This window comes from Vitis riparia, chromosome 14 (assembly GCF_004353265.1).
Source record: "Vitis riparia cultivar Riparia Gloire de Montpellier isolate 1030 chromosome 14, EGFV_Vit.rip_1.0, whole genome shotgun sequence".
In the NCBI taxonomy this organism is placed as follows: Eukaryota; Viridiplantae; Streptophyta; class Magnoliopsida; order Vitales; family Vitaceae; genus Vitis; species Vitis riparia.
In genome coordinates this window covers 8,085,001-8,102,108 of record NC_048444.1, presented here as the reverse complement: position 1 = coordinate 8,102,108, position 17,108 = coordinate 8,085,001, and the positions used below count along the sequence as shown (strand labels likewise).

Here is a 17,108-nt window from a genome sequence, read left to right as displayed (position 1 = left end):
TATTATATTCATTTTTTTTTTGGATTTTTTTTTTAAAAAATCAATTATAATTATATCATATATTTTTTCATTTTAGTTTGTTTTTACTTTTTTATTATTATTTTGAAATTTTGTGTTATTTATTATTTAAACTTTGGTATAAATATATAAAAAAAATTAAAAGAAAAATCATTATAGATGAATTTTGAATTTTGCAACCTAATAAATTCAAACAACTTGAGTTCAACTAACCCGAGTTCAATCTTAATTTAGAAAAATGAGATTGGATTGAGTTTGAGTTGAGTACCTCGGGTTACAGGTCGGGTTAGATTAAATTGGGTTGATTGTTTTTTAATTTAGGTTGGACTTAGGTTCGTCATCAACCTGATCAATCTGCCCAAGTTGCAATCCTAACCATGAGAAATGTGGAGAATATAAGAATGCGATGGGTTTAGGAAAATTAAGGGAATGTTTAATAAAATTGAAAATTAAATAGTAAAAAAGCTTAATATTAAAAATTAAAACTTATGTATTATAAGTATTGAATTAATCTATTTGGTACTATTTTAGTTTTAAATATTAAATTTAAATTTTTTCCACTTTTTAATTCTTTTATTAAACACGGCCCCCCCGCGCCCCCCCAAAATAAAAAATCCAAAAGGGATCCAACAATTATATGTCCTTAATTGACCCAAAACACTTCATCGTACGTGATTTTTCAAATCTTCAAAATTGTTTTCTAAATTTGGGCAAACATTTTATTTTTGTTTTTAAAAAACATTTTTTAGTGAACTCTAAAAACAGTTTGAGCAAAATTACCGTCTTCACATTCATCCCAATTTCAAAATTATTGGAATTCTTATATCAAATTTGTATTATTTCATTTACAAAATTGAGAAGTCTATTTTAGCCTCCTTATATTATCTTTTTATACATACATAAAAAATATTTTTATAATATTAAATTCATATTTAAAAAGAATTAATTTACTCGTTGTAATTCCAATAGTTAAGATTAAGTTTTCCATTAATTTAATAATTCTAATTTTAAAAATGTATGCGTAAAAAATTCAGTTTTAATAATAATAATTAAAATTATTATTTTGTGCTAATTCCCATACTAATATGACATATCTAAATTGAAAAAGGGTGATAAGCATAGCTTTACTCAAAATTTCCAGGCTTTTACGTCTACGGCTATGGCAAGCTTGGTTTTTCAATGTGGAGAGACCCAATTGGCAAAAATTGTTTGTGGAATAGTAGTGAAGGGTCACTGGAACAGTCTCTTGAAACCAAATGTTGGGTCTAATCTCACCTCAACGATCGTGAATCTGGTACTACTCAATCTTTCGCTAGATGGGTGTTGTGTTTCTTGGGCATTCTTCAAATGGGTTGAATCCAATTTAAACCATAAGCATTCCTTGCAATCTTCGTGGACCATGATTCACACACTTGCTAAGCACAAACAATTCAAGACTGCACAGAACTTGCTTGAAAGAATTGCTGTTAGAGACTATTTGTCATCGCCTTCAGTTTTGAATGCTGTGGTGAGGATCCATGATGATCCGGATTCGAATTCGCAAATATTGAGCTGGTTAGTGATCTTTTATGCGAATTCGAGGATGACCCAAGACGCAATTCAGGTGTTTGAGCACATGAGGGTGCATGGGTTTAAACCTCATTTGCATGCTTGTACTGTGCTCTTGAATTCATTGGCTAAGGCAAGGTTGACTGACATGGTATGGAAGGTTTATAAGAAGATGGTTCGAGTCGGGGTTGTTCCGAATATACACATCTTCAATGTGCTGATCCATGCTTGTTGCAAGTCTGGGGATGTGGAGAAGGCAGAACAATTGTTAAATGAGATGGAGTCTAGATTTATTTTTCCTGATCTTTTTACGTATAACACACTGATATCACTATACTGCAAGAAGGGTATGCACTATGAAGCTTTGGGTATTCAAGATAGAATGGAAAGAGGAGGAGTGTCTCCTGATATTGTAACTTATAATTCTCTTATTTATGGGTTTTGTAGAGAAGGTAGAATGAGAGAGGCTTTGAGGCTTTTTAGAGAAATCAACGGGGCTACTCCTAACCATGTAACCTACACTACTTTGATTGATGGGTATTGTAGAGTGAATGACCTTGAAGAAGCCTTAAGATTGCGTGAGGTGATGGAGGTGGAAGGGTTGCGCCCTGGTGTTGTTACTTATAATTCAATCCTCCGCAAGTTGTGTGAAGAAGGAAAGATAAGGGATGCAAATAAACTTTTGAATGAAATGAGTGAGAGAAAGGTTGAACCTGATAATGTCACTTGTAACACATTGATTAATGCCTATTGCAAGATAGGAGATATGGGGTCTGCAATGAAAGTGAAGAAGAAGATGTTGGAGGCTGGATTGAAGCCAGACCAGTTTACTTTCAAGGCACTGATTCATGGGTTCTGCAAGTTGCATGAGGTGGACAGTGCTAAAGAGTTTTTGTTTGAGATGCTTGATGCTGGATTTTCTCCTACCTATTCCACCTACTCGTGGCTTGTAGATAGCTATTGTGATCAAGATAATAAAGAGGCAGTTATAAGACTTCCGGATGAACTTTCAAGAAAGGGTCTTTTTGTTGATATCTCAGTGTATAGGGCACTCATAAGAAGGCTTTGTAAAATAGACAAGATTGAATCTGCAGAAAGAATATTCACTCTCATGCAAGGGAAGGGTATGAAGGGAGATAGTGTTGTATACACAAGTCTGGCATATGCTTACTTCAAAGCAGGGAAGGCAATTGCTGCATCAGATATGCTAGATGAAATGGCTAAAAGGAGGTTAATGATAACTCTTAAGATCTATAGATGTTTCAGTGCTTCTTATGCTGGTGACGGTAGCATCCTAGGCCTCTTCTGGGATCATGTAATTGAGAGACACCTAATTTCTAAAAATATCTTGAAGTATATTCAGCAATTGGATGTAAACTCTTAAAGGATCCTTAGGCATGTCGATGAAGTCCCATACCAAGTTTATCATGCTATAAAGGGGTGGCAGCAGATACCTGCTCCTCATTTTCAGCCCATGTTTTCAAGGTTATCTATCAAGTGAATGGAACAAGAGAGATTTTCTTAACATGCCCTGACTGAACCAACAAGGGAATTGTTCCAATTAGGTTACAGAGAACCTTGTGATTTGCTAGAGGGTGACTGTTGAGCAAATGATGCTGGTAATCTCACCATTGAGGGGATCAATGCAATCTCAATACTGGATATCTGGAATTTGGGGCTCACTATTGAATTTGCCGTGGGGCATAGAAAAATTTTGTTTGTTCTCAATTCTCATCTGGAACTTGTTTGGGCTACAAGTCAACTTTTTCTCTTTTCACAATTTAAGTCCTAATGCTGGGCAGCTAGAAGGTTCATCCTGTATAGCTATACTAGTCTCATGTGAGGTAATTTTGAAACAGTACTGTTTTTGTTTATTCACAAAGATCCATTTAGATTTTGGATCAACCTCAATTTTGATTATTGAGTTTAGTATGAACATGTTGTTTCCAATGAAGTAACTTGGTTCCTTTCTCAGAGTGATTTGATAGCATATTTCTCATCTTTTGGATTATCGCTACAAACCTATGGCACCAATAAACTAAATTCTCATCGTAACTTGTTTCAAATAGACTGGCAACTATTGTGTTATTGACCACACATTTCAACGTTTGATCACTATATAGGAGACTAGCAAATAGGGTGAGTTTCAAATGCTCGGTTGTATTGATCACAATTTACAGGTTATTCACATTCTTCACTATGTAAAATTAAAATTTTATTTGTAATAGATAGTGGTTTTACTGTTTTAGATTAGGTAAACTATCATAAGATTCTCATTTCAATCCCAAATGTTCTTGCACTATAAATGCCCTCGGGTGTAGCTCAGCAGTAGCGACCTCTGGCAATGAACAGACCTTTCTTGGGTCTTCTTTTCCTTCTTTTTTTTGGGGAGTACACCTACTTATCCAGGAAGACTTAATTAATTTGACAGTCTTACAAAATTGTCTTGTGTCATTTGTACAACTTATAACATTTTCTATGAATCAGATGCCACATCTACCATGCTTGGGGCTTCATTATTTGTTAAACTTGGATCTGCTGTAGTGAAGAATCAAAACGTGGATCTGTCAAGTTCCATGATAATTTGAATCCATTGAAATTTTGGTATTGGTGTCTACAAATACCCTCCCTTTAAGCCACATGAACATGTTGTCATACACACACAACGAAGTTAAAAGTCACTTTCTTTTGAGTTTTAGGTTTTGACTTGATTTGGGCTTTAACATGACTTGGAATTTGGCTTAAACAACGTCAATTATGCGCTTAAGTAGTTTGATCTGAAATATAAAAACTCTTTTTTATAGGACTGAATCTTGAAGCTTTGAAGATTCGAAAATACTTGCAAACCCTTTTGAAATTTTGAAGAAGTTTCAAATTCTTTTGAAGCTTTGGATCCCTTTTGAAGAAGCTTAGAAAAAGTTTGAGGGATATTTGAAGATTTTGGAGAGTTTAAAGACTTTCAAAGAAGTTGTGGACCTCCACCCTCTTCCTTCTTCATGAGCCAGCTCTGAAGTTTACTTTCTTCAAATATGTACAACATTGAACTTAAATTTGGCAATGGCTATATAAGCACCCCCTGTGAGAACATTGCATGGCCTCTTTTATTGTATGGACACCATCATTCTTTGATAAGCTTTGGTAACCTGTTCAGTGTATGCTTTGTTCCATTATTTTTGGATTTCTGTCATGCTTTATTATAAATGTCTTGTCGGTCTTTTAAGTAGGCTTTCTGAAAGTGAAATGACATGGATCTACGAGGACAATTACCCCATAATGAGAACATACCTCAGAGCAAATTATAGCAATAACAATTAATCTTAACTATTTGGAGTTGGTTATACATTAGGCTTTTCTATTCAGATGTTCATTTCATCTATTAAATAAAGGCTATAATATCTGTCTCACTGCGTTGTCTTAAGTTCCTTCTGCACTTCAAATTGTCCTCGTAGCATTTGAACTTGAATCAAATAACTTCTTACTGGTGCATTTATTGGTCTTTGTTGCAAATAACCCAGTTATCAATAAAGATAATTATGGGAAATCAATTACTAGCTCTTTTCTTTTTCTCTTTTGGTCAGGGCTCCATGTAAATAATTGATAACTATATACTGACTGTGTTACAAAATAGGCATTATAAGCTGGTTGCAGTAGGACATAGGCTCTCTTAACCAATCTAGACTTCTGTTCTCTATTGGTTCCCATTGTTGTTCTTCCTGAAGTTTTCACTTACCAAATGGAAAAAGATTGGTAAATAAATGTTTGTAGTACAAACTAATAAATATGTTCATACTTTCTCTGTAATCATCTTCTTTTTAGTCTCCTTTTTGGTGTACGAAAAATTGAAACCAAGTGAGATAATTAATCTCTAGCTGTCTTGAGACAGTCTGTTTTTCCATTGCTTCAATGCAGAACTATGAGATTTATGAAGTCTTTGTTTGGAATTAAATATTTGTTGTGCTCCAAAATGATCTTTCATTTCATTCTCTTTATGTTTAATATGGAGGGCTTGTACTTTAAGCAGTATCTGTTTTTCAAGTAGTGATTCTCTATGATTGTATATGCATGCAGTTCTGTGTATTATATGTGCATGCACAGGTATGGAAGCCAATGAAAATACTGTGTTTGGTTTTGGAAAATTGATTTTTTATGCTGTGTTGTGTATGTTTTTCCCTTGCTATAAGCATTACTGGATATTTTACTACAGGACAAGGTTTCTTTTCAGGGAGGAAAGACGGGCTAGAAAATGGAGGAAAATGATTGGAATTAGAGGGAGTGATTGGAAGCATTATGTTAGGAGAAATCTTAATTTGGTTAAAAGGTGTGTAAGAAAAGAAGTCCTGATTGTTTAAGGGGACTTGTTTGGCAGTTGATCTCAGAAAGTCATGACCTCTTGCTGATGAACCCTGGAGTATATGAGGTACACCTTTCTCTTATTTTCTCATCTCTAAAAGTAATCTCAGTTATTTTTTTCTTGATTCTTTTTTATCTTCTATATTCATTGCTTAATTTATTGTCATTGATTACAAGTTTGAATGCAAGTTCCATGAAGAAAGATCTACTTCCCCTCAGTTTTAAAACGTGCGCTTAAAGCGCGCCTTGGCCTGACTTGCAACCATTCCCTAGTTATAACACATTGCTCGCCAAGGCATGTGCCTTGTTGAAGAGGCACACCTCATCTACTTTACTTTTCCTTTTTAAACATTTTTATTCTTCAAATTTCTAATTGTAATTGAAATTTATATAATTTCATTACTTTTTTTTTTAATTGAAATCCTCTTTTAAATATTTGGAATCTTAAATTTTTTGTTAATGGAATTAGATTTCGGATCATATTTTATAAAATTAATATGTATCCTAGGTCAAGTTTCACTTCACTCAGGCATGTGCCTTGTCTTGCGCTTGAGCTATAGGAGCCTTTCACCTTAGGTGCGCCTTGCTCCTTTTAAAACTGTGCTTCCTCCCACCTCTCTCTCTCTCTCTCTCTCTCTCTCCACACACACATATAGGAGGAGATGTAAACTGATTATGAGTCTATGAACACGGAGTCTCATCCTCATGGTATGGAGTAGTAAGCTTTTGTTTCAACTTCCAACTTCAATATTGGTATTGATTGATTTGATGCATATGAATGCTACTTTGACATGTTTTTGTTTTATTTTTCTTTGTACACGCAATAGACCCTACCTCTATGTTATTGTGTTGGAACTGCTGTTGTCACTATAGATTAGCTCCAGTATTCACTCTTTTTTGTGCAGCTTTTAAGGCAAAGCTATTGCTCTTGGAACTACCTGAAGCTTTAGGACATAGGTTAGGATGTAACCTATCCAAGCATTTTACTGGTCGGCTAGTTGGATGTCATGCTCAATCTAAACTGTACTTGAGAGCCAAGTGGAACTCAATCTTGCTAATTCTTGTTCTATCATATGATATATTTTCTGATCTCTTCTCCTCAGTCATATACAATGGCAGAGAAGGGGCAAACTGGATAATTAGTTAGGCAGTTTCATTCCCATTCTTCTTTCTTATCATACCATGGCTTACAAGTTTGATGAAGTTACCTGCATTATTATATCTGACATAAGGTTCACATTAATCAGTTTGAATTTTTTGTTTATTAATGAATTTGATGCTTCTGGTGATTTTAATGAAATATTTTACTGCATAGCTGATGTGAGAACTAACTTGATGCCTGAACTTGCAACACTTCCACCTGTGGTGGTGGCTCAATTTAGAAGAGATATGTGGGTACTTGGTGATTGACTTCTAACTTGCAAGTTTCATTCTTTTATTAACTGATATTTGTATTGGACGGTGAAAAGAGGTTTAAGGAACCAAATAAAGTAGAGGTATTGAGTCTACTTTTGTGATTGTTGGCTTGTTATGCAATCAAATGACTTAAAGGCCACCTCAAGTGCATTAAAAATTCACTAGTTCAGTAGTTTGGTTATGTGACAATTGACAATTGAAGTTGCAGGTCATGTTTCTCACATTGAAAGTTCTAGTCTTAGTGTCTGTTTGTTTATTTTCTTTCTTTGGTTGAAGTCCAAAAGCTCCTATGTTCTTTTGATTGTTGAGTTGGGGTAGTCAAATTGGTGCGAGGAACCCTTATGGGTGTGTTTCCCACTTTGTATGCCTTACCTTTGGCTTAAGAGGCCTAGGTAGCATATGTATCGAAAGCAAGGGGAGGGGCGACACTGTAATCTGTGTTTTGCTAGACACCTAAACAAGTGAGATGGAAATTGTGGAATCTTTTTTCTTAAGGTTGCAAGGGGAATTTATGAAAAGGGGAGAGAAGGATAGGGTGGTGTAAATGGGTTCAAGGAATAGTTCATTTTCCGTAAATCTCTTTATTCTATGTTGGAGTCAAGGGTGCTCAATCCTTTCCCACAAGGCATTATTTGGAATTTATAGGAACCATCTAAAGTGAGTTTTTTTGCTTGGGAAGCTTATTGGGTAAAGGCATTGGCTTTAGATCAACTTTAGAGGAGAGGATGGTCTTTGGAAAATAGATGTTACCTTTGTAAAAGCAAGGTGGAATCTTGAACACATCCTTCTTCATTGCATTAAAGCTAGGGGGTTATGGCACTTGTCATTTTCTTTATTTGGAGTTGTTTGGGTCTTTCCTTTTTCAATTAGGGAGACCCTCTTAAGTTGGCATGGCTTCTTCGTGCATAAGAAGGTCTAAAGAGCCTCCTTGTTGTGTATTTTTTGAACTTTAAGAAAGGAAAGAAACCGAAAAACATCTGAAAATGCATAGCAAATGACTTAATCATTGAAGAGCTCTTTTGTTAAAAGTTTGTTGGCATGAGTTAGGATGTACACTATAGAAGAATCAATGGCTTTAGTCAATTTTGTAGATTAGATGGGATTTAGATGAGGGAGGGAGCAAATTTTTGTATTTTCTCTTTTCCTACCTATGCCTTTTATTAGCCATGATATATAATCTATGTACCTTGGTGTATAACTCTTTTTTATTGATATATATCTTTTCTTTTCTTACTTATCAAAAAAAAAAAAAAATCAGTTGGGTGTAGCTTGAATTGTTGATACAGGTGGACTACAGTACTAGTTAACTTGTATGCTTATTTGTCATTAGGTGGAAGGATAACTCTTATCTAATCATGCTTATCCCATATTCCAAGTTATTTCTCTCCTTATTCAAGATCCCCTCTTCAATGGTCGGAAAAACTAAGAAATTGCAAAGGAATTTTATTTAGTTAGGGGCTAGGGAGAGCAAGAGAGATCATCTTTTTAGCTGGGATTTAGTGTGTAAGTCTAAGGTGGAAGGGGGTCTGGGATTTGGTAAGATATCCTTAAGGAATCTTTCTCTATTAGGAAAATGGTTGTGGATGTCTCCTAGGGAAAGTTCTGCTCTATGGCAACATGTTGTTCTAAGCATTTATGATACACATGCTAATGGATGGGATGTCAACACTATAGTCAGGTGGTCACATCGTTTCCCATGGAAGGCCATTGCAAGGTCTTTGAGGATTTTATTAGGTACTCTCAGTTTGTGGTAGGCAATGAGGCGAGAATCCGTTTTTTGGGAAGACTTGTGGTAGGGGATCAACCTTTTAAGTTCTCAATTTCTGGTCTATTGAGAATTGTCACAGTTAAAAACTTCTTATCTCATCAATTCTTGGGTCTTCTTATCTTTTTTCTTGGAATTTCAACTTTCGTTGTAACCTCTCTAATTTTAAGATAAAAGATTTAGAAAGATTAATGTCCTCTCTTACTTGTTTGCACTTATCTCCATCAACTCCAGATGTGAGAGCTTGGTCTTTATCTTCTTTGGGTTTATTTATAGTAAAGTCTTTATTTGTAGTCCTGTCGAATCATTATGACCCAATTCATTTCCTCCCTACTAGTTTTGTTTGGAAATCTCAAGTCCCTCTTAAGGTCAAGTCCTTTGCTTGATTAATGGCACTCAAGAAGGTAAACACCAATGACATGCCATAGTTGAGAAAATCCTATAAAGCCCTCAGTTCTGATGTTTGTATGTTGTGTATGGAAAGTGGAGAAATGGTAGATCATCTTTTTTTACATTTTTCATTGACTTTGTGGTTGTGGCACATATTATTCATATTGGTTAAGGTGGATTGGATTCCTCTTAGGAGTATTTGTGACATGATGACCATTGCATATAAGGGATTGGGAAACTCCAGTAGAGGCGTGGTACTATGGCAAACTGCTTGTCCGGCTTTGATATGGGTTGTGTGATAGGAAAGAAATTCTAGGATCTTTGAGGATAAGGTGAGGATTTCAGAGGTTCTTTGGGATACCATTCATTTTTTTTTTTTTTTTTTTTTTTTTTATTGGAAACGATAAAGGCATATATTGATAAAAAGGAAAGTACAAGAGAAGGATGAGGAATCCTCCCACCAAAGAAAAAAAAAACTACAATGAAACAAATGCGAGAAAATACAAATTAGATACAAACAACTTCTATAAGTTAGGCCAACCCAATGTAGTTGCACGCCGCTAACCAATTAAGTTGTATCACATTAAGGGGAATCCCCTTAAAAACCTTAGAACAACAAGCCCAAAGAGAAGCAAGGAAATGAATCATGTCCCATAGGTTCTCTGAATTCCTTGCTTTATCCTCAAAAATCCTTGCATTTCTTTCCCGCCACACCACCCATAATAAAGCGATGCACGCAGCTTGCCATAATACAATCCCTCTCTTAGAAGATCCAAACCCATTAAAATTGGTAGATAGCATGTCACAGATGCTCCTAGGAGGGACCCAATCTATATGTGATAACTGAACTAGTCTGTACCACAACCCCATCGTCAGAGGGCAATGAAGAAAAAGATGATCTACTGTTTCTCCCTGCTTCATGCACAACATGCAAATGTCTGGACTAAGTGCTTTGTAGGGTCTTCTCAACTGTAGCATATCATTAGTATTTACCTTCTTGTGAGCCACTAACCAGACAAAGGACTTGATTTTGAAAGGGACTTGAGAATTCCAGACTATCTTGGAAGGGAAAACTGAAGGCAAACCAGAACTTTGGGATAAGGCAAGAAAGAAAGATTTGACTGTGAAAAGTCCTGAAGAAGATAAAGACCAAGATCTCTTATCTGGAACCAAAGGTGATAAATGTATAAGATCAAGAGACCGCATGAGACTCTCTAAATCTTCTATCTCGGAATCGGAAAGGTTACGACGGAAGTTAAAGTTCCAAGAGAAGGGGCGAGTGGATCCGAGAATTGAAGAAATAGGAATGTTTTTATCCATTACTACTCTAAGTAGTCTTGGATAACGGACCCCCAGAGGTTGATCCCCTCACCACAAGTCTTCCCAGAAACGAATTCTTTCCCCATCTCCTACCATGAACCGAGTAAACTTGGAAAAATCTTGGAAAACTTGTGCAATAGCCTTCCAAGGACAACGATGTGACCATCTAACAACAGTGTTGGCGTCCCAACCATTAGAGTGTGATCCATAAATGCTTAAAATGACCTGATGCCACAACGCTGAACCCTCCCTGGGATACCTCCACAACCATTTCCCTAAGAGAGCGGAATTCCGTAAGGAAATCCTTCCGAGACCCAAACCCCCTTTCGTCTTCGGATTACACACTACATCCCAACTAACTAGATGATCTCTTTTGCCTTCCCCAACCCCAGACCATAAAAAATCTCTTTGCAACCTCTCAATTCTTACTGCCACGGAGGCGGGAATCTTAAACAATGAAAGGAAGTAACAAGGCATATGAGTGAGACAAGATTGAATGAGAGTTATCCTACCTCCAAAAGATAGATATGCCTTTTGCCACCCATCTAATCTGCTCGAAATCCTCTCAATCACAGGGTCCCAGAAGCTACTAAACTTGGGGTTCCCACCCAGAGGTAGACCCAGGTAAAGTATGGGCCACCCAGATGCCTTGCAATCAAGCAACTTGGCCAACCTAAGAAGATGATCCTGACCGAGGTTAATGCCATAAATATTACTTTTGTCAAGGTTAACCTTCAGCCCAGAAATATGCCCAAACACTAGCAAAACGCTCTTGAGAGTTAGCAAGTCCTCTTCTCGAGTACTAAAGAAGAAAATGGTGTCATCTGCAAATTGTAAATGGGACACCCTTGTTCTGTTCCTACCCACCCTGAAACCCTCTAAGGCATTTCTTTCCTCTGCTCTCAATAACATCCTGCTCAATACATCTGCTACTATGGTAAACAAAAAGGGGGATAAAGGGTCTCCTTGTCTTAAACCTCTAGTTGCCTTAACCCACCCTTTAGCGTTTCCATTCACTAGAATTGCAAAAGACACCGAGGACAGACAGCCTCTTATCCATTTCCTCCATCTAGGATTGAACCCCTTTTTTTCCATCACATGGTCCAAAAAATCCCAACTCACATGATCATAAGCCTTTTCAAAGTCAATTTTAAAGACAACTCCTTCCTCCCCTGATCGTTTCTTCTCATCCACTATCTCATTGGCTATGAGGATTGCGTCTAAAATTTGTCTCCCTTGAACAAAAGCTCCTTGAGTGGAATGGATAGTTTCGTGAAGTATCCCTCTTAGACGCCCTGCTAACACTTTGGCTATAATCTTGTAAAGACTTGTGATCAAGCTGATGGGTCTATAGTCTGATATCTTCTTTGCCATACTTTTCTTAGGTAGCAGAACTATGAAGGACGCATTAGTGCTTTGATTAATTATCCCGCTCCTGTGAAACTCATCGAACACTCTCACTAAGTCCTCCTTAATCACATCCCAACAATCTTGAAACACTGCCATAGTGAATCCATCAGGCCCCGGTGCTTTATCCCTATCCATCTGAAAAATGGCCTTAGAAATCTCTTCCTCAGTAAAAGGGGATTCCAACCTAGACGCACTCTCACTAGATATAGGAGACCAATCTAAGCCTTCAACTCTCCAAGATTCTCCGGAAGGACTAGCATAGAGCTTTTCAAAATACCTTAAGATATCCTCTTTGATGCTTTCTGAATTATCCATCACCAAGCCTCTTTCATTCTCCAACACCTTGATAAATTTCCTATTTCTCCTGCCATTAGCCACTTTATGGAAAAATTTTGAATTACAATCCCCTTCCTTAACCCATTTCACCCTAGCTTTTTGTCTCCAATGTATTTCTTCCCTCAAGATCAACTCCTCTAACTCCCCTTTCCTTACGGCTCTATGTATTAACAGTTCAGGGGTTAGACCCCCTTCTTGCTCCATGGAGTCAAAGTTAGCTATATCTAACAAAATGCTTTTTTTCCTCTTAATTAGGTCACCAAAAGAATTCTTATTCCACTCTTTCAATTTGGCCTTAAGGAATTGGAGTTTCCTCATGAACTTGTGACCTTCCCACCCATCTCCTTGAAACTCCCTCCACCATCTTCCAAAGCACTCCTTAAAACTTGGATGATGTAACCACATATTCTCAAACCTAAATGGTGTTGGGCCCCACTTAAACGGGTTGGTTTCCAAGACTATCGGCCAATGATCCGACGTCCATCTAGGAAGAACTTCTTGAAGACTTTGCGGGAATAATTGTTCCCACTCATTTGAGTAGAGAAAACGGTCTAATCTCTTGCAAACGGAATGCTCTTGCATGCTTGACCAAGTGAATGATGCACTCCTTAAAGGAGGATCAATCAGTTCGTTTTCCCTTATAAAGTCATCCAAGTCCTTCATGCTTGGGGTCAATCTAGCACCACCCAATCTTTCTGAACATCTCCTTATGACATTGAAATCTCCGCCCACACACCAACATGGGGAAGAAAGTCCATAAATGTCTGAAAGCTCCACCCAAAAATCCTTCCTAAGTGCTGTGCTATTTGGGCCATAGACGGCTGATAACCAAAACTGTTCGCTTCCATCCACTGCAAACTTGACTGAAACCAAAAGGAACCTAATACCACCTTCTCACTATGCAATTTTTTAGAGTCCCAAATGACCAAAATCCCCCCCCCCCCCCCCCCGCCCCCCCGAAGCCCCGCACGCCGGAAGGACTGCCCATTCCTTATTTCTGGCTGTCCACACACTACCCACAAACCTCCTATCACACTCTGCCTTTTTTGTTTCCTGAATCATCACTATATCCGGTTTTTCCGATCTCAAAAAGTCTTTAACTACCCTTCTCTTTTTCCTTGAACCCAACCCCCTGGTATTCCAACTGATTATCTTCATGGATTAAACACACGGACCTTAATCCTCCAAACCAGTTCCAACTCAACTCACAAACCTTTGGTACGTCCGCTCTTCCTCCTGGAGTGTACTTTTATATCCAGAGTCTTTAAGACGTCGCGCACTTTTGCCATTTTTCTAGGAGAAATTCCTTCTATTTGAAACTCACCTGTTGGGGAACCCACAAAAACACCCGGACTGACTGTAGCCTGATTGGGAGTTGGATTTGTATTAGGCATCACTGGATTAACACTGTCGGTCATCTGGCTAGGGTAAGCAGTCTGATTCACCTCCAAAATGAGGTTAGGGGAGCCAACACTCATATGACCCACAGTACCATCGTCATCTTTTTTGAAAAAGGATTTTGAGTTCTCTCGGTTCTCCAAAGGATTCAGAGACTGAATTTCAGAACTGGGAAGAATGGGGACAGCAGGACTCAAGAAGGGAGAAATGGATCCATAAGAAGGGGGAAAATGAGACGAAGGAGACTGAAAAGTTGAAGATGGGGTTACCTCCAGATTTTCCGCGGCCAATGATCCACAATTCCCCAAAAATCTTAGCCCTTTACCTCTGATTTTTGGCGTAGAAGGCAACACCATGACTGTTGCGCCACGAGGATCGGATCCCACTCGGCCCAAAAATCCTTCCTTATGTTCGTCGGAGTAGAAATTGTGCATGGCCGCTCCATTGTTTGATGTCGAAGCCCCTTCCCCAAAGCGATGCTTCCAGATCCTTGAATAACGGCGAGAGAAGAGAGGACTCACACTAAATCCTCTTTCCGCCAGGTAATCGGCCCCTAGAGCCGCACCTTCAAGGTGCTCATCGATGACTACCTTGTCCTTCTCGCTCAAAAGAGTCTCGCTGCGACATCGAAGACCTTGTCGGCGCTCAGAGCTTGGAGGGAGAAGGATAGACCACAGCTTCTTTGAACCGATCGTCGTTTTCTTCTTCGCGGGACTACTGGTCTGAGCCTCAAGACCATCTCCAGAAGCTAATCTCCCATTTCCCGCTGTGGGTGTGTCATCTCCAGTTCCTGACGACGCCTCCAACTCCACTATGTCTTTTCCTCTTGGGCTAAGGCCCATCCCCGACGGGCCTTTAAATATGCAGTCCACTTTTTCAACTACTGAGCCTAATTTAGATGGAGTCTGGGCCTTCCTCTCATAGGCCCGGCAGTCCTCAACAACAGAGGCCTCGTCCTCTCCGGCCCTTTCCCCGCCCCCTTCCTTCTTCTCAACAGGCCCAATGTCCTTTTTATTTGAATTTGAATTGGGAGAAGACTGTGCCTGCTCTCCTTTGCTACGTGTCCCCTCTGCAACAACCACAGCCATACCCCTTTCTACCCCCTTCCTCGTTCTATTATCCTTCTCGACACGGCATCTACCTCCAGCTGTTGATCTGAATTTCTCCACCCGCCTTCCTCCACCTGTCCCTGTGTTAGATGCTGAAGAATTTCTGAATTCCTTTATTGATTCTTTAGGTACACACCATACACATATATATACACAACTGACTGAATAAGGAAAAATCAATCTAGCTTGATTCTCTCCTAAAATTAGGAAACTGAATCATCCTAAATGATCTCTCCTTCTTTATTCCTAAATTAAAAAACCCTAACTTTGAATGCCAAATTTCAACACTCCCCCTCAAGCTGGAGAATATATATCATATAATCCCAGCTTGCAAGTTAAGTCTTCAAAGTTAGGCCTAGGTAAAGCTTTGGTGAGGATGTCTGCGGTTTGGTGCTTGGTAGGAACATAGTTCAATCTAACCGTCTCACTAGTCACCTTCTCTGTGATGAAGTGTCTGTCAATCTCAACGTGCTTGGTCCTGTCATGATGCACGGGGTTCTTTGCTATGCTTATAGCTGCCTGATTATCACACATCATCAGAATTGGAGATGAACTCGTTTGCCCCAGTTCACTAAGAACCCTTTTTATCCAAATCCCTTCACAGATTCCCTGTGCAAGAGCTCTGTACTCAGCTTCTGCACTACTTCTGGCTACAACTGATTGCTTCTTACTCCTCCAGGTAACAAGATTTCCCCAGACAAAAGAACAATATCCAGAAGTAGACCGCCTGTCAATGATGTTTCCTGCCCAATCCGCATCTGAGTATACTTCAGTGTCACGGTTCTCTATCTTTCTGAAGAATAGACCTTTCCCTGGTGTCATTTTTAAATATCTAAGAATCCTGTAGACTGCTTCCATGTGTTCCTCAGTGGGGCTGTGCATGAATTGACTTACAGCACTCACTGCAAAGTCAATATCTGGCCGAGTGTGTGAGAGATAAATCAAGCGTCCGACGAGCCGCTGATATCTCCCCCTATCTACCGGTGTACTTTCTTTCTCGATACCAAGTTTCTTCTGACTATCCATAGGAGTATCAATTGGTTTGCATCCAAGCATACCGGTCTCCTTAAGAAGATCGAGTATGTATTTTCTTTGAGAGACTACAATTCCCTTCCTTGATCTAACCACTTCCATACCAAGGAAATATTTCAAATTTCCAAGGTCTTTAACTTCAAACTCCTCTGACAAATACTTCTTCAAATTCTGTAATTCCTCCATATCATTCCCAGATAGAATAATATCATCAACATAGACTATCAATATGGCCATTTTCCCGGCATGAGACTTCTTGACAAATAGAGTATGATCAGCCTGACCTTGTTTGTAGCCCAGCTTCAGGACTGCTTTTGTGAATCTATCAAACCAGGCTCGGGGAGATTGTTTAAGGCCGTACAAGGATTTTTGGAGTTTGCAAACCTGATTCTTTGCCATACTTCCTTCGAAACCAGGTGGTATTTCCATGTAGACTTCCTCTTCTAGGTCACCATTTAGAAACGCATTTTTTATGTCCAGTTGTTGCAAGCACCAATCTTGATTGACAGCCAATGAGAGAAGAATCCTGATAGTGTTCAGTTTTGCAACAGGAGCAAAAGTCTCCTGATAGTCTATCCCATAGGATTGCGTAAACCCTCTAGCTACCAAACGAGCCTTGAATCTCTCGACTGATCCATCTGCTTTGTATTTTATGGTGAAAATCCATTTGCACCCCACGGGCCTCTTCCCAACCGGCAAATCTGTGATAGTCCACGTCCCATTCTTCTCAAGTGCATCAATCTCATCTTGTACTGCCTTCTTCCATTCTGAAATTTTTAATGCCTCTTGTATTGTGTTGGGAACCTGAGTATCATCAAGAGAAGTAGCAAATGCTCTGTAAGATGGTGATAGCCCTTCATATGTAACATAATTCCCAATTGGGTGATCTGTACATCTCCTAACACCCTTCCTCAATGCAATCGGCAGAGTAGAATCATCAATGCTGGGAATTAACACCTCTCCAGCCCTATCCTCACTTATGTTCTCTTCAGGAAGACTTGAATTGGAGTCAATAT

At 38.7% G+C, this 17,108-nt stretch overlaps 1 protein-coding gene across 5 annotated transcripts in view; it reads left to right on the top strand.

Moving 5' to 3' along the window:
• Positions 1 to 1,163: 1,163 nt before the first annotated feature.
• The window catches only part of LOC117931406 (pentatricopeptide repeat-containing protein At5g38730), a 28,296-nt gene continuing 12,351 nt past the window's right edge, over positions 1,164 to 17,108 (top strand). For 4 of the 5 annotated variants that reach the window (XM_034852395.1, XM_034852394.1, XM_034852393.1 and 1 more), the window contains exons 1-2: positions 1,164 to 3,410; positions 5,789 to 5,983. In XM_034852395.1, coding sequence (XP_034708286.1) covers positions 1,178 to 2,950 — 1,773 coding nt within the window. In that variant the 5' untranslated portion in view covers positions 1,164 to 1,177 and the 3' untranslated portion in view covers positions 2,951 to 3,410; positions 5,789 to 5,983. Of the gene's footprint in view, positions 3,411 to 4,370; positions 5,054 to 5,788; positions 5,984 to 17,108 lie in introns of those variants that run through there. The other variant, XM_034852396.1, reaches the window with a different exon arrangement.